The sequence below is a fragment of the Monodelphis domestica genome, chromosome 5 (genome assembly GCF_027887165.1).
Source record: "Monodelphis domestica isolate mMonDom1 chromosome 5, mMonDom1.pri, whole genome shotgun sequence".
Classification (NCBI taxonomy): Eukaryota; Metazoa; Chordata; class Mammalia; order Didelphimorphia; family Didelphidae; genus Monodelphis; species Monodelphis domestica.
This window is the reverse complement of record NC_077231.1, coordinates 202,335,633-202,356,371: the sequence shown is the minus strand read 5'-3', so window position 1 is coordinate 202,356,371 and position 20,739 is coordinate 202,335,633. Positions and strand designations below refer to the sequence as shown.

General features: G+C 34.3%; 1 protein-coding gene across 5 annotated transcripts in view; it reads right to left on the bottom strand.

Annotated features, from left to right (window-relative positions):
- Positions 1-20,739, bottom strand: part of KLHDC10 (kelch domain containing 10) — a 68,028-nt gene that overhangs the window by 31,713 nt on the left and 15,576 nt on the right. For 3 of the 5 annotated variants that reach the window (XM_001366932.5, XM_007504307.3, XM_007504308.3), the window contains exon 2: positions 16,959-17,045. The exons of the other annotated variants lie outside the window; for them this stretch is intronic. In XM_001366932.5, coding sequence (XP_001366969.1) covers positions 16,959-17,045 — 87 coding nt within the window. The remainder of the gene's footprint in view (positions 1-16,958; positions 17,046-20,739) is intronic. 5 annotated transcript variants of the gene reach the window in all.

The following is a 20,739-nucleotide window of genomic DNA, read 5'->3' as shown; positions in this document are numbered from 1 at the left end:
ATTTGCATAATTTCAAATTGTTTTCCAAAATGGTCGTACCATTTCCATGCAAATGAATAAGAAAAAATTTATAAAATTAAACAGATTTCTGAGAAGAAAAGTCATTGATTGTGGAAAGAACTTCAGTTTATTAAAGAATTTTTTTTAAATTAAGTCTCCTTATCTCACCCAGGCTAGACATGCAGTAGCTGCTCACCAGCCTAATCTCACCACTGATAGTTATGGAGCTTTGGCTTAATCTGTTTTCAGACCTACAACCCACCAACCACCATCATGATGCTGCTATACTTTGTATGTATACCAGATCAGTTTTAGCAGACTGAAGCACAGAACTAGCCAGAGCCAGAGATCCACCTGCCTCAGTCTCTCATGCCCAGAGAGAATTTACTTTTTATTCAAATGTAAATGGAACATTCCTATTAGAGAAAAAGAATGAGATGAATTAGTAAATGGAGATGATATAAAAATAAAAGTATCAATAAAAATGTGATCACATTCCTACAGAAAAAAAGAAATTGTAAACACTACTTGACAGACTATATGTTGTAATCAATTAAATGTAATAAATCAACATTTTATTAAATGTTATTAAATTGTAATTAATTACAACATAATCAATAAAGGAATTAAGTTCAAAAGATACAGACTGAAAAAGAACTGATATGCTTTAGAATGGATAGGAGTTGGCAAGTAGTGATGGAAGTATAAAAAAAATATAAGAATATGCAAGAAACATTCCAAAATAAGGCAGAAAAATTAAAAGTTACAGCCAATAATTCACAAGCAAGATCACTGTGACTGACTACTATGTTCTAGGCACTATGCCGAGGCCTGGGGATATAAGAACAGTCAATGAAGCAATCCCTACTTACAAAGAGATTATATTTTGTTTTTGTTTTTTAATTTTAAATTTAATTTAAAAATTTTTTCCATGGTTACATGATTTATGTTCTCTCCCTCCCTTCTTTTCTCCCCTCTCCTGGAGTTGACAAAGCAATTGCACTAGGTTATACATGTATTATCACAAGGCAAGGACAACAAGTACATAGATAAGAATATATACCCTAACTACTAAAAAATGAATTGTAAAAATTGGTTACATATTGAAAACAACTGAGTTTGAGAGGAAGAGCACTACCAGTTTGAAGGGCTCATGAAGTTCATGCACAAGGTAGTGTCTTGAAGGAAATGATAAAGTCAAAGAGGCAAAAGTGGGGAAGGAGAATACTCCAGGCATGACACGAAGAGCCAGGAAAGTAGTGTCCTGTGGGAGAAACAAAAAAGTCAGTTTGGCTGGATTACAGAGAGTACAAGGGAGCATAAAATATAACAAAACTGAAAAGAGGCTAGAACCAAAGAGACTGTATGAGGCTTTAAAAGCTAAACAGGAATTGTATATTTTATCCTAGTAAAAGGAAGCTGCTGGAGTTAGCTAGGTAGCAATCACATACATGGTCAGAACTATTATAAACCTAGGAGACTGGAAGAATGATGGAACATTCAATAGAAATAAATAAGTTTGGAAGAGGGATAGATTTTGGGAAATGGTAATGCTGATTTTGGGATATCTCTGGGACATCTTATTCTGAATATCTAAGAGGTAACTGGCAATTTGGGATTGAAGCTCAAGGGAGAGAATAGGGTTGATTATATAGATCCCCTCATTAAAATGTAAGGTCCTTGAGAGCAAGGATTGTTTTGTTTGTTTATATTTGATCCTAAGTGCTTAGCACAGTGATGGCACACAGTAAGAGCTTTATAAGTACTTAAAAAAAAATAGTTCATGTGAGTCATTGACATAGAGATGATGAAATTAACAAGAAAGAAAGAGAAGAACATGGAATCTAGGCACAGTCTTCAGGAATACTCACAGTTAGAGGTATGATATAGATATTTAGGAGAAGACAGACAATAAGAAAGAGAATCAGGAACATATATTTAGGAAGTCAACCCTGTCAGAAGGTTGGTGGAGAAGGATGAGGATTAGGGAACAGCTGGGTGGCTCAGTGGATTGAAAGCCAGGCCTAAAGATGGGAGGTCCTGGGTTCAGATTTGACCTCAGACACTTCCTAGCTGTGGTCACTTAACCCCCACTGCTTTGGCCTTAACATTCTTTTGCCTTGAAAACAATTCAGTTTTGATTCTAAGATGAAAAGTAAGGGTTTAAAAAAAAAAGATGAGGGTTTAAAGAAGGAATACCTAATTCAGCAATCTTATAATTATGACAAGAGTAATTTTAGTTAAGTGATGAAATTGGAGGATTTTTTTTTTTAAATCTTTACCTTCTGTCTTGGAATCAATACTGTGTATTGGTTCCAAGGCAGAAGAGTGGTAAGGGCTAGGCAATGGGGGTTAAGTGACTTGCCCAGGGTCACACAGCTAGGAAGTGTTTGAGGCCAGATTTGAACCTAGGACCTCCTGTCTCTATGTCTGGTTCTCCATCCACTGAGCTACCCAGCTGCCCCCTGAAATTGGAGGATTTTTAAAAGAATGAAGGATACCTAGTCATTTTTCAAACTAGTGAAGTAGGAGTTAGTAGATAGAGAAATTGAAGATGGGGAAAGAGGAAGAAGGGCATGGAAACAGAAGACAAGATCAAAAGCACATGAAGGGAGTATTCCTTTGCCTTAGGATGTAATCTAAGAACCTTAGGATATGAGATATGAGGTTATTTCAACACTGAAGATTTAACAATGAAGAAGTATATAAAGCACAATTCATACTTCTCCAATCAAGACACACACACACACTAAAAGAACTCTTAGAGGTATGGTATTGGCCAAATTATCAAATATTTCAAAAGGAATGTTTCAGGAAAAAGAAAAAAGGGAGTAGGAAAAAAGGTAAAAGAATAACAGTAAACTCAAAACAAAGTACCTAATTGTTAGGGGAAATTATTGAAGAAGTTGAAGAAGTCTATATACTTCAAGATAATTTTTATTACTTTTTGTTTAATGACAGAAAGGGTTAGGCAATGGGGCTTTAGTGGCAGGAGATGGAGAATCCTGTTTAAAAAAAAATAAAGGAAGACAGTATTACTGGATCCCAGAGAACTTGAAGGGAAGTAAAATGTGAGAGTGGTGGAAAGATAAGAAGAATCCAGATTATAAAGGGCTTTAAATCTCAAATATGAGATTTTATATTTTATCCTAGAAGTGAGAGGGAGCCACTGGAGTCCACTGAATAAGAACGATGACAGAGTCAGATGGATGCTTTAGGAAGATCAAATTGACAAGTTAATTGACAGACTGATGTGAGGAGAAATTTGAGATAGGGAGATTGATCAGTAGGCTTACAGTATCAGTCTAGGTGTGAAATGTTGAGCACCTCCACCAGGGTGGTGAAAGTATCAATAGAGAAAAGAGGTATATGTGAGTGTTATGAAGAAGAAATTTACAGTTCTTTGAAGGGTTTTAGTAAATAACAAATCATAAAGATATTAAAGATATATTCAAAAGCTGACTCAAATGAGCAAAAGTGTTCATGGACCAGACTTATGGATATATTTTTAATATTTCACATGATTGATTTCTGAATCCTTAAATTGGATTGGGTTAAAATTTTGCTGAACTTAAAAGGTTTTGGCGAGGATTCTGGGAAGAGAGAAGTTTTTTCACTAGATTTGCAAATTACTCTTCCTGGGCACCTGGTGGTACATTGTGTTACTACTCATTTCTTTATCTGTAATTGGACACTAATATAATGCTCAAACCTTTGCTGTTTCCTTTGTTTGATGGACACCCCAAAAACTCACAATGCTAAAAAGGTATAATAAATGTTCAGTGGAGCTCAATGACACCATGCTGCAGATCTCTGTGTTTTGTCTGTTGTTTGCCAGGTCTCTCCTTCCCTAATCCTTAAACTCCCTCCCCATTGTTTTGCAGCCTTTGGCTTCCCCTCTATAGATGACTAGGACACACACAGATTGTTGGAAAGGCTGGAATTCTTTTAGTTCTTGGCAACTAGATATGGGGGATGAGGAGAAGTTGAGAAAAATTGTGAAGGTGAGATGATGCACCTAGCTTTCAAGCCTAGGAAATTGTTACCCTCCACAGTTTACAGGGAAGATAAAGGAAGAGGAGAGATTTGGAGAGAAAGACCATGAGTTCTTTGTGCATAGAGAGGATAACTGAAACAATGGGAAGCTGATGTGATCACTAAGTAAAAAAGGGAGAATAGAGCACAGGACAGAACCTTAGGGGGACTCCAGAATTATCAGGTATGACCTGGATAAAGTTCCAACAGAGGATACAGATGATATAAAGAATAATGTATAGGTATTTTAGAAAGCAATATAACAATACAAAAAAGTCACAAATATGATTGTACCTTTTAAACTAACAATTCTATTCCATTTTTATCCTAAAATTATCACAAAAGGGAAGCAACTATATAAAAGTATTTATAGTTGTTTTATTTGAAATAGCAACATACCTTATATTCAGTTAACTGGAAAATGACTAAATAAATACTGGTATGTGAGTGTAATGAAATATCAATGTAGCATAATATTAAGGAACCATAAAAAGTATGATGAATATGAAACATACAGATATATGGAAAGATGTAATTCATGAAGTGAGACAAAGTGATGCCAATAGAACCAGAACAGTATTAATATTGACTATCATTCTTTTAAAAAGAAAGGAAAAAATGTCAAAGATAACAGAATTTCCAATGAATTTGAAAAGGGAAAGAAAAGAAAACAAACTTACATCTTTGTTTGCTTGTTAATATTTGGTTCTACTTTGTTAAATGTTAAAGGTTTTATGTAAGATTTTATTACCAGTTTCTCCTGTGAGCTTCAGTCCCACACTGTTAATTCATTGACATCTCAAATTGGATGTCCCAGAGAGAAATATCTTGAAATCCAAAGGCCAAAAGTGAATTACTTTTCTTTCTAAACCCCCTACTTTTCCAAACTTCGCTATTCTGTTGTAACACCATTCTAGTCTCATAGCCTCTAATTAGGATCTTCAAATTCTTATTCTCTTACCCCATACCCAAAATCAGCTAGCAAATTTTGCCTTTTCTGCCTTGAAAATATCTTATATCTGGCTACTCTCACAAAGGTATTCATCACCTATCATCTAGATAATTTCATAGTCTCCTAATTGTTCTGACTCAAAATTCTAACCATTCCAGACTATTCTACACATTGTTGCCAAAGTAATTTTTATTAAGGGCAGAAATGACTCCTTTGTGACTTCTTTATTCAACCAATCCCAGTGGCTTCCTGTTGCCTTTAGGATAAAATATAAACTCACTGGTATAGTTTCTTATTTTAATTTCTTTCAACTAACATCTCTTTTTTTACTCCCACCACTCCTATTCCACTGAAGACAAAAGGAAAAACAAGATCCTTATAAGAAACATACACAGTCAAGCAAAAACAAATATCTACATTGGCCTTGTCCAAAAATGTGTGCAAATTTGCATATGCAGTCTATCATATCTTTTGTCAGGAAATGGGTAGCATTCTTCACGAATCATGGCTGATCACTTCATTGATCAAAGTTCTTGAGTCGTTAAATGTCATTTGTCTCTACAATGCTACTGTATTAATTGCCCTGGTTCTGCCTGCTTCACTCTCCATCATATTGAATGAACATTATTAGTTCACTGAAGTCTTTCCAGGTTTTCTCTAAAACCATCCATTTCTTCACTTAAAATGTTCCATCATAATTATATAATGTAATTTGTTCAACCATTCCCCAACTGATGGATATCCCGTTAAGTTTCCCATTCTTTGCCACTACAAAAATAGCAGCTATAGATATTTTAATTCATGTAAGTCCCTTTTCTTTTCAGGTAGAAGTATTGCTGGAGCAAAGTCAGTTTGCTGACTTTTTTGGGTATAGTTCCAAATTACTTTCCACAATGATCAGACCAATTCATAGCTAAGCCAGTAGTGTACATTAGTAGATCAGTTTTCCCAAAGCTCCTCTAACATTCACTATCTTCCTTTTTTGTCATCTTTGTCAATCTGAAGGGCATGAGGCATGCTTTCTTGGGTATATATATATGTATATATACCCAATATATATATATGTATATATACATATGTGCTCATCTCCTTTGGCCATTTATCAACTGGGCACTCACTGGTTCTTATTCTTAGAACATTTCAATTAGTACACAAGATCTTAGAAATAAAAGAGACTTTTATCAAAGAAACTTTACATTTTTTAAATTAAAAATTCACTTTCTTGGGGGCAGCTAGATAGCTCAGAGGATTGAGAGATTCTGGGTTCAAATTTGGCCCTTACTATCTGTGTGACCTCAGACAAGTCACTTAACTTCCACTGCTTAGTCTTTACCACTCTTCTGCCTTGGAACCAATACACAGTATTGATTCTAAGACAAAAGGTAAAGTTAAAAAAAATCCACCTTCTTTACATTCCAACCTCCCTCCGTCCTCACCAAAAATTCTAGCAACAAATAAGCATAGTCAAGGAAAATAAAATCCTGCATTGGCTATATCTGACAACAAAAACAAAAAATCTATGTCTCAATCTGCAACCTAAGTCTATCACCTCTCTGTCTGTGGTAAGCAGTATATTTCATCATGAATCCTCTAAAATCATGGCTGATCACTGTGTTAATGAGTTTCCTGCCCCCTCTTTATAATGAACAGGATAGGAGGGAAGTGTGCTAAACACCAGTATTGTGGGTTTCTTTTCCACTGCCCTACTTCCTCTTCCTTTGCCCAGGGCCTAGTCACAGACTTTTTTCTTTTAAAGCTCTTCTTTATGATCAAACTCTCCCTAGAATTTGTTATTTAGGATTAAACCCACCCTTAATCTACTCTCTCTTATTTCTCCCTTTTCCCCTCCTGGGTATGTTTCTACACATAACTCAGAATGTGAATATTCTTCCCAACTTTAACCAGTTCAGATGAAAGTAAGATTCAAGTGTTGCCAGCTTCTCCCATCCTTTTGCTCCTTATTGGTATAGTCTATTTGCACACCTAAATTATGTAAAATAATTTCCTTCACCTTTCCTCTCTCTTTTCCTACTAATATATTCTTATTTTTCTCCTTTTCCTTTTAAGATCATGCAAACATGAAACAAACCAATTATGGGCTATCTATCTTTTAAAAGACCCTTTCTCTATGATACCCAATAATGATAATATTGTTCTCTTTATATTTGAATGCAAACAGTTCACTCTTTTGTCTAGACCCTTATGATTGGTCAATCATATTTATCTTTTTCATGTTTCTCTTGATTCCTATGTTTGTATTTTAAAGCTTCTGCATGGCTCTGGCCTTTTCAAAAGGAATGCTTAAAAGTTCTCTATTTCATTAAAGATCCCAATTTTTTCCACTGTGGGATTATACTCAGTCTTGCTGAGTAAGTTATTGTTGGCTGTAAGACTAAATCTTTGTCTTCTGGAATATCGTATTTCAATTGCCATTCGTATAAGGAAATCTACTATGATCCTGACTATAGTTCATCAGTACTTGAACTCTTTCTTTTAGCTCCTTGCAGTATTTTTTCTTTAGTTTGAAAGTGCTAGATTATGAGCTATAAAGTTCCCTAAGAGTTTTCATTTTGGAGTTTCTTCCAGGAATTGAGCAATGGATACTTTCTATTTTCACTTTGCCCTCTGGTTCTAAGCAATATGAACAAACTTCTTTTAAGATGTTTGGAAATATGTCTTGGTTCCTCTTTTTGGTTATGGCTTTCAGGTAATCAAGGACTCTTTAAATTCTCTCTGATCTGTTTTCCAGATTAGATTTTTTAAAATATAAAATGCCTTACATTTTCTTTTATTTGTTCAGTCTTTTCAGTTAGTTTTAATAATTTTTAAAATTTTTAATATTTTTTTGTTGCTTCATGGAGTTATTAGCTGCTATTTGGTCCATTCTATGTATTACAGAATTTGATGCTTAAAGTTATATCTCTTTGCTAAACTATCAATTATCTTCCTAATTCTTTTTTCCACAGTTCCAATTTTTCCATCAGCACACTTTTTGTACCAATTGTTTCTTCTACCTCTTTCATTTCATATATAAAAGAATTTTTAGTTCTTAAACTCTTCAACTCTTTAGAAATTCTAACTGAAATTGTACGCGTTGTTTTTGAGACTGCACCTTTTCTCTTCTGGGTTTATATCAAAACAGTTCTTTTTGACAGGATTTTTTCCCTCATTCTTCAACCTTTATTTCCAAATTGAGACTTTGTGTTAAGACCAGGCTTTTCACACTTCCAAAGGAAACAGCTCAGTCATACTTGGATCTGTTTTTTCATCCTCTTGGATGATTTCAATATGAGCAACATAATAGTAGGTTTGACCCTAGTTGAAGTGTTGCTGATGTAAATCACCATTATTCAGCTGGAAGCTTTGCAGATTCTGACTGACAGAACAGCAGACTCCCTTGGGTCTAGGCTTCCTGCCCTCACTATTCTGCTGTAGGCTTCAGACTAAGATATGAGATGGATTCAAGGCCCTGATCTGCTCCCAGGGTTAAAGCTGCATAGCTCCTACCTGTTTCTGTATTTGTTCCTCATTCAGTACATAGTCTAGGGATTACAACTAACTAGTCCTTGCCTTCAAATGTCACTTAGCTAGGCAAAAGTTCTCGCCTCAATTCACAATAGATTTGTGATCCATAAGTGGATAGTGAGTTCAGAGTTTCCATTTCAGCACCTGTTCCTGCTCCCTGCCCAAGATTGGGTCAGATTTGGGATTTCTTCTTGCCCTGGTACACAGCTACAGGAAAGTACATATTCAGTCCCTATCTTGGAATTCTTTGTGTGATATGCTCTTGGCTAGGCTCTGTCCCTAGTGTACAAAGATCTCTGACTCCCTATACCAAAATGGGCTGGAAAGAATGACTCAGTATGACTTTTCTAGATCTTTATGGATTAGTCACAGGGACAATCTTAGCTGTACTATATCCTTCTACTATGCCATCTCAACTAGTCTATTCTCTGTTTAGATTTAAGCCTAACCTCACTCCAATCTACCTTTCCCTACCACCTTTGAAAATTATTCCTCCTCCCACACTGGCCTATTCTCTCTTCCTCATTCAAGATACTCCATTTCTTGTCTCTGTGCCTTCATAATGGCCATCTCAAATGCTTGGAAAATACTCACTTCCTCATCTCACTGTCTCCTAGAGGCCTCTTCCTTAACATGTAGAATAGAGCCTTTCTTTATTATCAACTGTTAGTGCCTTCTCTTGCAACCTTTATTTAACTACTCTCTATATATTTTATCAACTTTATTTTTATTATATATTTTTACAAGTACTTGTTCATTTCCCCATAAGAATGTAAACTCACTAAATAGGACTCTTTTATCCTTTGAACCTAAAATAGGGCTTAGTAAATTCATGATTATTGATTCTTTAATTTGTTCTTTTAATTATCTTATGATTAAATTCTTTATCATATATTTTACTAGCTCATGTCAATGTAACACAAAAAAATCAAATGACCTGTTTTATAAGATGAACTTTTTAGATAACTGAAATGTTTCCTTTTAAGCCTCAATCCTTTAAAAAAATTTTTTTTAAGTATTTTAGACAAGATCTTCCTGAACCATTTTATACATTCCCCTTCCTTCCTAAACGCTAAAATTCATCAATGGATCTGAGTTAATTAATGTGAGTAACCAAGTACTACATTACAGACTCCAACTCATTTACATCTCATCCTATATTATGTCCAGTTCTTTCCATAAATACTCCACAGGCCTATACAACCCACTAGAGACAAAAGATCTGTACATCCCAGTAAAGATTTTCTTCAAGATCTTTTCATTATTCCATGGTTAACAAATATCAATGTCTGTTACTCCTCTTAACTTTAATTAATTCAATATATACACATTAAGGCTCTTTTTGTACAAAGAACCCTAATTTGAAACTAGAAGATCTGAGTTCAAATACCAGTGCTGCCCCTTAAAATATGACCTTGGACAAGACCCTAAGTCTTTTTGGTCACAGTTCCCATCTCTAAAATTTAGCTTAGGCTAAATGATCTCTAAGACATCTAACACTACATGCAAAGCAAAGCCTCATCCTAGTTGCTAAACAAAAACAAAAATGTCACACACTCTGCTCCTTCATACTCGTGGAATGCAATGTAACACACAAATATAGAGTAATATGAAGGGCACTAACAAGTAGGAGACTTATTTAAGACTTCATGGAAGAGGCAGCAATGAATTGTTCTTTGAATAAAGATAGTGTTTCTGAAGGGGGAGAGATAAGAAAGAAAAGTATACCATGGTTTTGGAACGGTCAGGCCAGTGCCCAAAGAAGATTATTTTGGGAATTATGTAAAGTATAGGTTAGAAAATGGAGACTAGATCAATTAGGAACCTCTTAACACAATAATCATGGCAAGAAAGGTGATGAAGGTCTGAACTAGCACTTTAACAATATAAGCACAAGGTGGATGAATGTAAAAGATACTGAAGCAAAACCATTTCTCTGGATACAATGTAATAGATAAAGGACAAAGGGAGAGCCAAGTACCAAGGGCCATTTTTAAGGTTATGAACTTGAGCGCATGGTAAAATAGCAATGTCCCTTCATGGAAACAAGGAAGTTTTGAGGAAGAAAAGTTTAAGAGGATGATACATGATGAGTTTGAATTATTAGCAAGCCAACTAGCTAAAGGCACTAAACAAGAAACTGAATGAGTTGAAGAAGCAGATTTGGCTTAAATTTATAGATATAGAAGTACTTCATCTATATAAACATAACTGAATCCCATGGGATGGGATGATGACTTCAACATGCGAATATAAAGGGAAAAGAGAATCAGGTCCAGGTCACAGTCCTGAGAGCCACTCATACTTGAAGGGTAAGAGAAGGATCATTCTGCAAAAATAAGTTGAAAAGGAATTGGAGATAGGAGAACCAGGAAAATAGTCACCAAAACCAAGTTACCAAAGAAATTATCTTGGAGGAAGGAGAAACCAACGGTACTGAAAGCTGTAAAAAGGTCAAAAAAAGATGAGAACCAAAGAAAGGCCATAAGATTTGGCAGCTAAGGGATAACTGGTTACTTCTAAAAAGGCAATTCCAGTAGAGCTAAAGCTGGGGACCAGATTACAAGGGGATGAAAAATAAATGGAAAGTAAGGAAGTAAAAGTCAAAAGTATAGCTCTTCAGAAAAGTTTGGCAGTAAAAGAGAGAAAAAAATATAGTGGAATAGCTTTCAGAGTTAAATGAAGAATTTTTTTTTTTAGTGAGGGATACCTAGGTATGTTTAAAGTCAACATGGAAAAAGCCCATAGGAAAAGAATGAAAATAGACAAATCCACCATGATATTTATAGCAGCATTTAAATTTATCATAGAAGTAGAAATGAAGTAGTTCCCCACTTTGATTGAGGAATGACTATTCAATTTGTGGTAAATAAATTTAATAGGATATTACTGGGCTGAAAAAAATGATGAATATGGCTACAGAAAAGCAAGGAAAGATTTTAATGAATTGATGCAGAGTAAAGAAATTATATACAAAATTACATAGCAAGACTTCAAAGAAGACCCTTTCCCAACAACTTTACAGAGGTCAGAAGCCCACAGAGAAAATTACATGTTTTCATATTTTTTTGATCAAGGTTTTGCTGATTTGTTTTCCCTTCTTCTTATTTTTCTTTCTTTCTTAAAAAAAAAAAGGCTTTTTGCAGCTGGAAAGATCTACATGAATTAACGCAGAGTGAAATAACAAATCCAGGAAAACATTGTATACAGTAACAGCAATATTGTGGGATGATCAAATGTGAAAGACATGGCTAGTTATTTTTTTTTATTTCCATATTACTCATTTTTGTAAGTGTGAATAATCTGAAACACCAAAACATATACCCAAATAAGTGATAAATCATGTTTTCATCTGCATTCCTAATCCAACAGTCCTTTCTCTCAAGGTAGATGATTCTTTTTCATAAGTCCCTCAGAATTGTCCTGGATCATTGTATTGTTTTTAGTAACAAAGTCTATCACATTGGATCATTCCACAACATTTCAGTTACTGTGTACAATGTACTCCTGATTCTACTTGCTTCACTCTGCATCAGTTCATGTAGGCATTTCCAGCTTTTTCTGAAATCATCCTGTTTATCATTCCTTAGAGAATAGTATTCTATCAACATCATATACCATATTTTGTTCAGCCATTTCCCAATTGAGGAACATCCCATTAGTTTCCAATTCTTTGCCACTACAAAAAGAGCAGCTAGGAATATTTTTGTACAAACAGGTCCTTTCCCATTTAGTCTTGACCTCTTTCAGAAATACAATGATCCAGAAAAATTTTGAAAAACTTATGACAAAGAATGCCATCCAACTCCAGAGAAAGAACTGTTGAAGTCAGAATGCAGATCAAAGCATGCTATTTTTCACTTTAGTTTATCTGTGGTTTTATTTTGGGGATTTGGGTTTTATAGGAATATTATCTTACAGCAATGAATAATGTGGCCATGTTTTGCATAATAATATATGGTTTAATTCAGATCAAATTTCTTATCTCCACAAGGGGAAGGGAAGTAGACAATTTGTTTCTTATAACTTCAGAAAACCTATGTGGAAATTGTTATTACACGTAATTTGAAAAATAAAATATCTTTAAAAATAAAGGGAGGGGAATAGCTTTTTGCATTATATGGAATGGTTCTGGGCAGGAAGGAATAGTGGAAGAAATTTTGGCGATAAGAAAATAAAATGTACCAATTAGATTATTTTTTTTTAAAGAAAGAAACAAAACATACTCTTAAAAAAAAGAGAGAAGGATGAATATGATCAAGATTACAAATAGAAGGGCCTAGCCTTGAAAGTAAAAGGGTCATCTCTTCCCTCTGTGAATTTTAGATTTACTCCACCCTGCTTAGTCTTTAGAATTCTTGCAACCAGGAATGTATATACCCCCACTTAAGGATTAACTGTGGAGGAGGATGGCCTATGACCAGCATGTGCTAGCAAGTGACAAATCAGAAACAACTGACTGACCCCCTGGGCTGTCCTAAGCCAAGTTTAAGCCACTACATGTGAGACACAGGAAGTGATGTAAAGAACTACCTATATATTTCCCATCACTTCCTGGGAGAGGTGCTTGGAGGTGTTGGGAGCTTTTGGTGGCATTTGGTGGGCTTGTGGCTTTGGTGGACTTTGGCAGTGGAGCTTTCTGAGAGGAGCTCTGTAGCGTGGTTTAGGTGAGGCAGTTTCCCTGAATCAACCTTGGTGAGTGATAAGACTGACTCCCCTTTTCCTTGACCTTCTGAAGGCACTAGCCCCAGAGGAGGCCCCTCACCTTGGAGGAGGCCTCATGGCTGGAAGTCAAACTATATTTAATCTCCTGAGAAGAGCCCTTGGCTGAAGCTTCTGTACTCCCCCACCCACCCACCCACCCCCCGGCTTAGGCCAGGCCAGAGTAGATCTTCTTTCTACCCATTCCCTCTTTTCCTTCTTCTTAATTTCTTCCTTCTGTTTTAAATAAACCACCATAAAACCCTATATTGACTTGAGTATTTCATTGGGATTGAATTTAAATCCCTGGCGACCACTAATAATATATTCAGTCATAATCCTTAAATTTTACCCTTAACACCTCAGCAACTGAAACAAAGGAAGAGAAGATAAGTGAAGACATAGAAAAATGTTGAGGCATATAGAGAAGATGAAGGCACTCACAATGAAGGAATGATATTCTCAATAAGGTGGGAAACAAGGTTTACCTGCTGATATGGAGGAAAGGGTTGGTGTTGCTGTTGGGAGCTGAAGAAGTTTAGGATAGATAGCTACTAAAAGAAACATGATAAGAGTCAAAAAGGGAAGAAGATGATGATTCCCTTTTGGTAGAAGGTCTAGCTGATGCTAAATAACATTAATACATAGTAGATGTAGGAATAATTGCACAAAAGAGGGAATAGAAAAATGCAAGAAGGATGGTGAGGAAAAGGAAATCTGGAAAACTGAAAAAAAAAGAGGGCAAAAGAACCAAGGAAGGAAAGCAGTGTACAACTGAGCTGGTTTCTGTGAAGGGCACTATCATTCTTCAAGTCGTTCAGGTTTGAAACCTAGGAATTACCCTTGATCCCTCATTCTCATTCTTTCCCTCATACTCAATCATTCTTGTCTATTCCAACTATAAACATCTATAACATCCATCCTCTTCCCTCTACTCCCACCACAAATGCCCTATTTCAGATCACCATCATCTCTCATCTGATCTACTTTAATAATTAATAAGTACTTTTTTGTTCATTCACTGATTACTCAGGGAAGTTCTCCTCTCCAATTCATCCTTCACATAGCTGATAAGTTGACTTTCCTAAAACAGATACAGTTGTTCAAAAAAGAAAATCCAGTTGAGTCTATGCTACCTTTAGGTTTAAATGAAAGAAGATTTTCTCTTTTTAAATACCTTCACATTCTATCTCTATTTTATCTTTTCAGAATGAATTAACACTACCCCCTAATCTACACCAACTCACTCTAGAGTAACTGATCTGGTTTCATAGTGTACATGACATTCCATCTCCTGCCATAATGACTTTAAACAGAATGTCCTTCATGCCTAAAATGTTCTCTCTAAAAACAAATTCTTTAATTTCTTTAATTTAACAAGGAACCTGGAGGTCCGCTTACCATAGAGATGTGTAGGGATTAACCAGCCCACAGTGATAGGAAGTAGGAACTAGGGAGTCCCCTGCTGAGTGTCAGTTGCAGGCTGTCAGTTGCAGGAAGTTGGCTGCTAGGTGTGGGTTGGCAGTTAGTTGCTGGTATATAAAGGTGGGCCTGAGCTTAATGAGAGGGTTTTTGGCTTTAGTCTTTAAAGGGCTTTTTGCCTCTGGGATCTCTAGAGAGCAGGAGGTCTGTCTCTAAGGCAAGGATCTGCTGTCAGTTGGCTACTGACAGTTGGGCTGATATAGAAAACTGATTGAAGGAGTGACTGAGTGATAGCTATCTATTATTTTAGGGAGTTAGGTAGTTAGTGAATAATTTATAGATTGAGTATGTTAGGTTAGGCCTGGGTTGTGCCAGGCAGAAGAAACTGTCCTCAGAAGACAGAAGTAGTATTAGGAATTTTTGAAACCTGGAGAGGAGGAAAGTTTGGACCAAGTTTGTCAGTAAGCTGGGTTCCTAGGGACTAGATTCAAATCACATACAATATTTAACTTCATTCTTTTATAGGAAAGACAAGTAGAGAAATAGAAAAATTTTTACAGAAGTTAAAGGCAGTCCATAGGGTTGAATGATAAAAGTCTCCTTTCAAGTGGGGTTATATACACATAAGAGTACTTTTTTCTGCTATATCTTCTACTTAATCATATCCTAGGTGATATATTTTATACTACTTTGTATACACAAAGTCACTGTAATAAAAATGCGGCAGTCTATACCCACCATACTTGAGTCATGTTATTTGAGTTGACAGACTATGTTGTTCATATTCTCAATTATTTGGGATCACTTTAAGATACTTCATAAAAATTTGGTATTTTCCTTAATGACTCAGGAATATCACAATGAACAGTGAAAATGCTGAACTATGTTCCATTACTGATTACTGAAATATTTGGAGCTATCTGTCCTTACATTAAGTGGGTCCATACAACCGTTTAGAGTTTTTCATTTTTTAAAAGTTCTTCTGGTCTCTTCCACTCACTATCACATCATTAAGTACTGTGATAAACATGCTTACCTCTAGAAACATAGTCAGAGGATCAAATAGTTCTGACTTTCCTTGATCCACAGATTACCAAGTCTCTAACTTCATCATTTTATGGAAGAGAAGAAGGGACATTGAAGAGCTACTGAAGAGCCAGTCAGTAGCAGAACTTGAATTCAAAATCAGGTCTTCTGACTCAAAATTCAATACTCTTTCTACTATGTACCAATCTTTTGTACCTTAGGGCTAGTTAGAATTCTAAGAATAAAGCTCTATTTAAAGACTTGGAGGAGTTTACTGATGTATAAAAGCCAAAACAGAGAACTTTATAGCATCTATTTTGATGAATTAAGTTAGCCTTATAATGTAAAAGTTTTTTATATGAGCTACAGTTGTTTCCACAGTTTTCATTTCTTTATAGTAAATTTAACAAAGTAAAATGATAAGTATCATTTACATATCAAAACAGAGAAACTAAGAGGTACAAAGAATAGGGGACAGGGCCTGCATTTAAATCTGGCCTCAAACATAACTTATTAGTGATGTGGTCCTGGGCAAATCACTTAAGCTCTCTCTGCCTCATTTTCCTCATCTATGAAAATAGGGTTGACCTCTCAAGATCATTGTGAGGATAAACTAGGCAATATGCTTAAGACATATTTATTATTATTATGAAAAGAAACAACTCTTTTGACAATCAGAATTTTAACATACTTTTTAGGTTCATGTGAAAAAATCTGAACACTGATTTTATTTAACCCCTTTTCTAATATTTTTAATAATATCCCATGGGGAAAAAAATCCACCAAACTAGCGACAGTTGCATGTCCATTTATATGTATTCCTCTACTTGAAACCTGGGAAAAGGAAGGGAGGGGAGAAGAGAAGGAAGCAAGGAGGAAGGAGAAGGAAGAGAAAGAGACGAAGAGAGAGAAGATAATACACACAAAAAAATTCCATTCGTTCTCCGGTGACTGTAATTTATATTTTTTCAAAACCATTTCAAAAACTTTTTTGATCAGTTCAAAAAAGTAAAAAAGTTTTTAAGTGAACCTAAGTTTCTTTTATCCTCTAAAACGCATTAAGTCATCCTAACCACCCCCACCCAAAATATATTTTAATTACTATTTTTTGAAAATGAGAAAATATGAAATGCTGTTTCACAAATGGAAAAAATCAAGTAAATTCTAGACTTTCTCCCCCACCTATTTTGTGCTTAATATACCAGCATGAAGCAGCCATTGTTTTAGGTTTATAAAATTCAAGAAAGATTCCCTTGAACCCACATGAAGTATAGATCTCTTGCTAATTATCACCCACCTCTCAAAAACCTTTTAGGGATCCTTAGGATGGGACAGGACTGAGTGAAGCATCTCCTAACAGCGTCCCATCGTATTTTCTTCTTACCTGTTACCACAATTACCAGCAATGAGTCACATATATAACAAATGATAAGTAATACATTTATTACAATTATAAAAACAGAAAAGACAGGAAAACAAAAAACATCTTGATATTGGAGGACATGCTAAACAATTAACACAGAACAAGTGAAAAGAAGCTAACCCTTAATTGTTAATTAATGTTTTCAACAATTACCCAATTGTAAACTAATGACTCTGTTCTTATGTTTTCCAGTCATATTTACATGAGCAAATTCGGCATATTGAGTAATCATAGGTTGCCACCTTGTGGTAAAATTCACAGGGTGCTTATGGTATAGACAATACCACATAAGTAAAAAACAGTTTAAAAAAATAACTGGAAATGCAGTCCTATTCAAAAAAAGGGGGAAAAAAAGGTTAATATAAGACTACTCTCCACTACACTTTTACTCCTTGTTGTTTAAATGGGTATGAAGATAAAGCAGTTAATATCTCAAAAATAAAAAATGATCTTGCAAAATACATATATTTTAGTATATAGGTAAAAAGCACACATTCAATATACACCTTTATATTTTCATACTGCAAAAGTAAATATATTTCCCTTTAAAAGAGAATATTGGTTTTACATACAAAATTAAAAGAACCATGCTTGGTTGTTTTTGTTTTTTTGGTAAATAAGATATTGCCATAATACCTAGAGCTACATTCCACTTCTTAATCTGGATTGATTTTTCTATTCCTCAAATTCAAGCCTATGCCCACAGGTTTTTTAAATGCTTACCATATTGCAATTTCTTAATGCACTCGTTCTCTTTTCAAATAGATAAAAAACTACATTTAGAAATCTGCCCATAGTTGTTACTGGCTTAAGCACATGTAAATGCAGAAATTTCATGATAGAAATTTACCTATTACAGGTATGCTACAAAATATATTAAGAAAAACAAAAACCCCTCTCAGATTTACCATGAAGATAAGTAGGAAACAGAAGGATTAGAGTATACATATTTAAGGGAGTTTATTTTTTTTAAGCAAAGGCATTTTAAAAATAAATCATGTATACATTAAGAAATTAGTACATTCTTTCAGTTGTTTTGGAGTTTATCAAACAATGGGTTACTGAGTTTCACTGTTTCTGATTCTCGTCTATTCTGTTCAAATAATCTACCTCTCTATTCTTTAACCAATACCAAATGTTTTGGATGTCTACTGCTTTATAAGTTTGTCACTCCCTCTTCCTTTCTACTTTTTCTCATATTTCCCTCAATAATTTAGAACATGTTTTACTCAAAATTAATTTTATTATTTATCAAGATCAATAAAGTATACCATTAATAGACTGATAATCATGGCATGAAAATAATAAATTAACTTAGTAACTGTCATTTTTATTATATTAGCACAACAGAGCCATGATCTCTGAATGTTTCTCTAGCTCTTTAAAGGAGCACTTTGTAATTAATCTTTATAAATTGCACTTTTTATAGACAGATCCCCAAAATATTCTATGCATTTTGTAATTATTTTGGATAAAATTTTCCTTTCTATTATTAACACTTAGATTTGTTACTATACATTAATATTACTGGTTTTGGAGGGCTCATGTCAAATCTGTTGGAGCCATCTTCTCAATTAGTATCCTTACTGAATCCCTAGGATTGTCAAGCATGTAAGCCACTGTCATTAGCAAACTAGGGTAATTTTATCTCCTCTTTATTTATCTATACATATTTAGTTTCATTTTCTTATTTTATTGTTATTGCTAGTATTTCTAGAACTCTATCAAATAACAGTGGCAAGTGTGGACTCTTTTGGTTTACTCCTGCATATATCAGGAAAGTTTCTTTAAAAAGCCTATTGCATATATGATGCTTATTTTGGAGTTTTGACTGATCCATTTTGTAATATTTTAAAAAATTATTTCATGCCTGCAGTTTTTAGGGTTGTTTTTTTTAAATAGTATATATGAGTTTTGAAACTGCAAAAATTTGTTTATATTTTGAAATAATCATATGGTTTGAGATGTTTTTGTTTTTAATGTGATTATGTTGACTTTTTCTAATGTTGAACCATCTTTGAATCCCTGGCATAATATCTAACTTTGCCATATGAATAATTTCTTGTAGTCTGCATGATAGGATTTCATTTAAAATTTTTGACTTAATAATCATTTGATACTGTTCTATGGTTCTTCTTTGCTTTATCTTTCCCCAATTTTGTTAGGGCTACATATCTCATAAAAGGCCTATTATAGTGTTTCCTCATCTTTTAAGAATGATTGGTATTACTTGTCAGAATAATGTATTTACCTTGATTATCTCTGTAAATTTCTATTTCTGTATTGTCTAATACAGTGACTGCAATTTCTACTTTATTAGACACAGCTGATGCACAATAAAACTATTAAACCTATTCATTTATGTCTTTGCTTCTAAGGTATTTTTGTAAGTAACAGATGGTGGGATTTTGCTTTTTTATTCAATCATTTCTTTTATGCTACTATATTGTTTAATCCAGTCACATTTAAATTCATGCAAATGTATTTTCCTCCATTCTTCTCTAGCATTGCATTTTTTTGTAATTTGGATTTTTAAAATTCTCTATAACCTATACAGGACTTTTTTTCTTCAGGTACTTTTCCTTATTCTACCTTAAGGCAAATCTATTCCCTCAAGTTTTCCTTTCTTTCTCTCTCCAAATGTGTCAACTATATCTTAATAGCTATCAAGATTTTTTTAAAAACAAGTTCAAAGATCCTAGGTTAAGAACCCCTAGTTTAAATCGACATCTTAAATATATCCTAAGATAAATCTGAAAAGGATCTATGACTGGAATATTAAAGACCATATTTTTAAAAGTCAGAAAAGAAACATATCATATACCTTTCAGCTTTGAGTAAGAAATGTATTCTAAATCAAATAAGAGAGAGGTAATTACAAAAGGTAAAATATAAAATTTTGATTATGTGAAATTGAAAAGCTTCCACACAAACAAAATTAATTCATCTAAGAAAAGAGAAGCAGACAAGTGTGGAAAAATTGTTATAAAATTTCTCAGATGAGATTCAAGATATAGAACAGATATGGAACTAAAAGATACTAGATCAAAAATGATTCACCCCAAAAGGTAAGTGGCCAATAGAAGTGAAGAAACAGTTCTCAAAAGAATTGCAAACTATTAACCATATGAAAGAATGTTCCAAATGCAAATGAAAACATCCCTGAAATTCAACCTCATATCCAGGAAATTAGCAAAAAGAATAAGATGGGCTGGGGAAAGGTCAATGTTGGAGCAATTGAAGGAAGATTGGCACAATAGCATATTGTTGGTGGAACACTGTCAGTATAATTATTGTGGAAAGCAATTTATTTATCCAAATAAAATTACTAAAATGTCCACATCCTTTAATCCTGAGATTGTATTACTAGTCCTATACCCCAAAGAGATCAGGTCTTTACATGAAGACTCCATTTACCAAAATATTCATAGCAGCAGTTTTTGTGGTCAAAAAAAAAAAAGAACTGGAAACAAATTGGTACACTTCAATTGGTGAATGACTTCACAAATTGTGATATAAACATGTAATGGGCTGTAAGAAATGAATGCAGAAAAACAAGAAAAGACTTATGTAAATTGATAGAGAATGAGGTAAGCAGGCAAGAAAACAATCTACACACTGAAATGTAAGATCATGTAAATGGAAAGAACTATAA